Genomic DNA, 1509 nt, shown 5'->3' with positions numbered 1-1509 from the left:
GCATCTCCCTGTCGCCGCATCCCAGATCTTAACAGTCGTGTCATTTGACCCTGAGGCGACGAGCCTCGAATCGGGCGAGAACGCGACCGAGTAGACCCAGCCGCTATGCCCCTCGAGCGTCTGCGCGCATGGACCCCACTCATCTTCTACAGCCGGTGCGGTGGTAATCCACTCCAGTTCCTCATGTTTAAACAACTCTCTTGTTATGCAGCGGACAGGGCTGAACACAAGTGCTGAAGCGTATACCTGAAGAGGTACTGTATCAATAATCGATAGACTGCTCAGAACGAATCGTCTTATATCGCGGAGAAATACAGATACTTCGGTAGCATCTCCAGGCTGAAAGGCGGTATTAGTATATATCGGAGATGGGGACTAAGGGTGCAACATACATCGAGTAGGGCTAATAAGTCGTCTACCATGCCAATACTCTCCGAGATATGGCCTACAAGCCCGAGCGCTTCAAGCCAGTAAAGGAGGTGGCTCTTCAAGAAACTGTGGACCGAGCCGTCATCCCATACAATGCCTTTGCTCGCCTTCCAGTGGTGGACCCAGTACTGACATGCGTACTGGACCTCGGGTGGCAAAGAGACGTCGACGGTTCGTTGGTCGATTTCCGAGCGCGGTTTCCCCAGCACTTGCAGATCGCAGATATCTCTCTTGAGGTGTTGGCGCATAAGTTGAATACATCTATCCGCCAGCGTTCGGTGATGTTGTATTTCGTCGATCCAAAACTCGTTGGCACGCTTGGTTGGATCGACAAGGAAGTCGCGGAAAGACAGGTGGAAGAGTCTTACAGGAGCATCTATTTCTGGGGGAATTCTCAGGACCGAGTGGAGAGAGTTGAGCCTGCCATATATAGCTTTAGGAGAGATGATGAGAAGTCGTGCGAGCGACGACACTGAGAGCGGTTGGGCGAGGAGAACAATAGGGCCAACAACATCCCGGAACTCGGCTAATAAGCGGCCCCTCTGTGGCTCAGCACGCCCGGCAGTGAGCTGGTTGAGAATTGGGAGATATGTCGCGTCGAGTTTGTCAAGCTCGGAATTATGGGTCTTCCGCTGATACTGTAAGACTTTCTCGAGCTGACCGGCGGGGTCAGACCACACCGGATCTTCGACAAAGCGGCAGACGGTTGCGGCAAAAATGAACAATGGAACGGCCATCTGAGCGAGAGTCCGAATGACGTGTTCGCCAGGCCAGTCGGGCGGCAGACTTAGGTCTCCGGGAGCTTGGCTGTTGTAATCGTTCCTAATTCTTGCGAGTGTGTGTCCTAAGAATGTAGATATATCGCGTTCCACAATTGGCTCCGGTATTTTGTGTAGAGCCAGGTCCTGAATCTTTCCCTGAACGTTCATGAATCCAAGGCGAATGGGCAGCTCAGGCCGGCTGGTGATGAAAATCCTCAGTCGCACGGAGCTCAGTGTCTTTGCTTGTACTAGCAGGGAGATGATGGTCTTTACGTCATTGTCTCCGTCACACTCGTCAAGAGCATCAACGACGATCAGA

The 1509-nt window shown here is 52.6% G+C and overlaps 1 protein-coding gene across 1 annotated transcript in view; it reads right to left on the bottom strand.

Annotated features, from left to right (window-relative positions):
- N656DRAFT_515039 (uncharacterized protein) overlaps positions 1 to 1509 on the bottom strand; it is a 3391-nt gene extending 1882 nt beyond the window's left edge. Inside the window, exons 1-2 of the mRNA XM_064809925.1 lie at positions 393 to 1509; positions 19 to 339 (exon numbers count right to left, since the gene is read on the bottom strand). Coding sequence (XP_064664863.1) covers positions 19 to 339; positions 393 to 1358 — 1287 coding nt within the window. The 5' untranslated portion in view covers positions 1359 to 1509. The remainder of the gene's footprint in view (positions 1 to 18; positions 340 to 392) is intronic.

This window comes from Canariomyces notabilis (assembly GCF_033297395.1).
Source record: "Canariomyces notabilis strain CBS 508.74 unplaced genomic scaffold N656scaffold_45, whole genome shotgun sequence".
Taxonomy (NCBI): domain Eukaryota; kingdom Fungi; phylum Ascomycota; class Sordariomycetes; order Sordariales; family Chaetomiaceae; genus Canariomyces; species Canariomyces notabilis.
The sequence above is the reverse complement of the archived record's forward strand: the minus strand, read 5'-3'. Positions and strand labels throughout refer to the sequence as shown.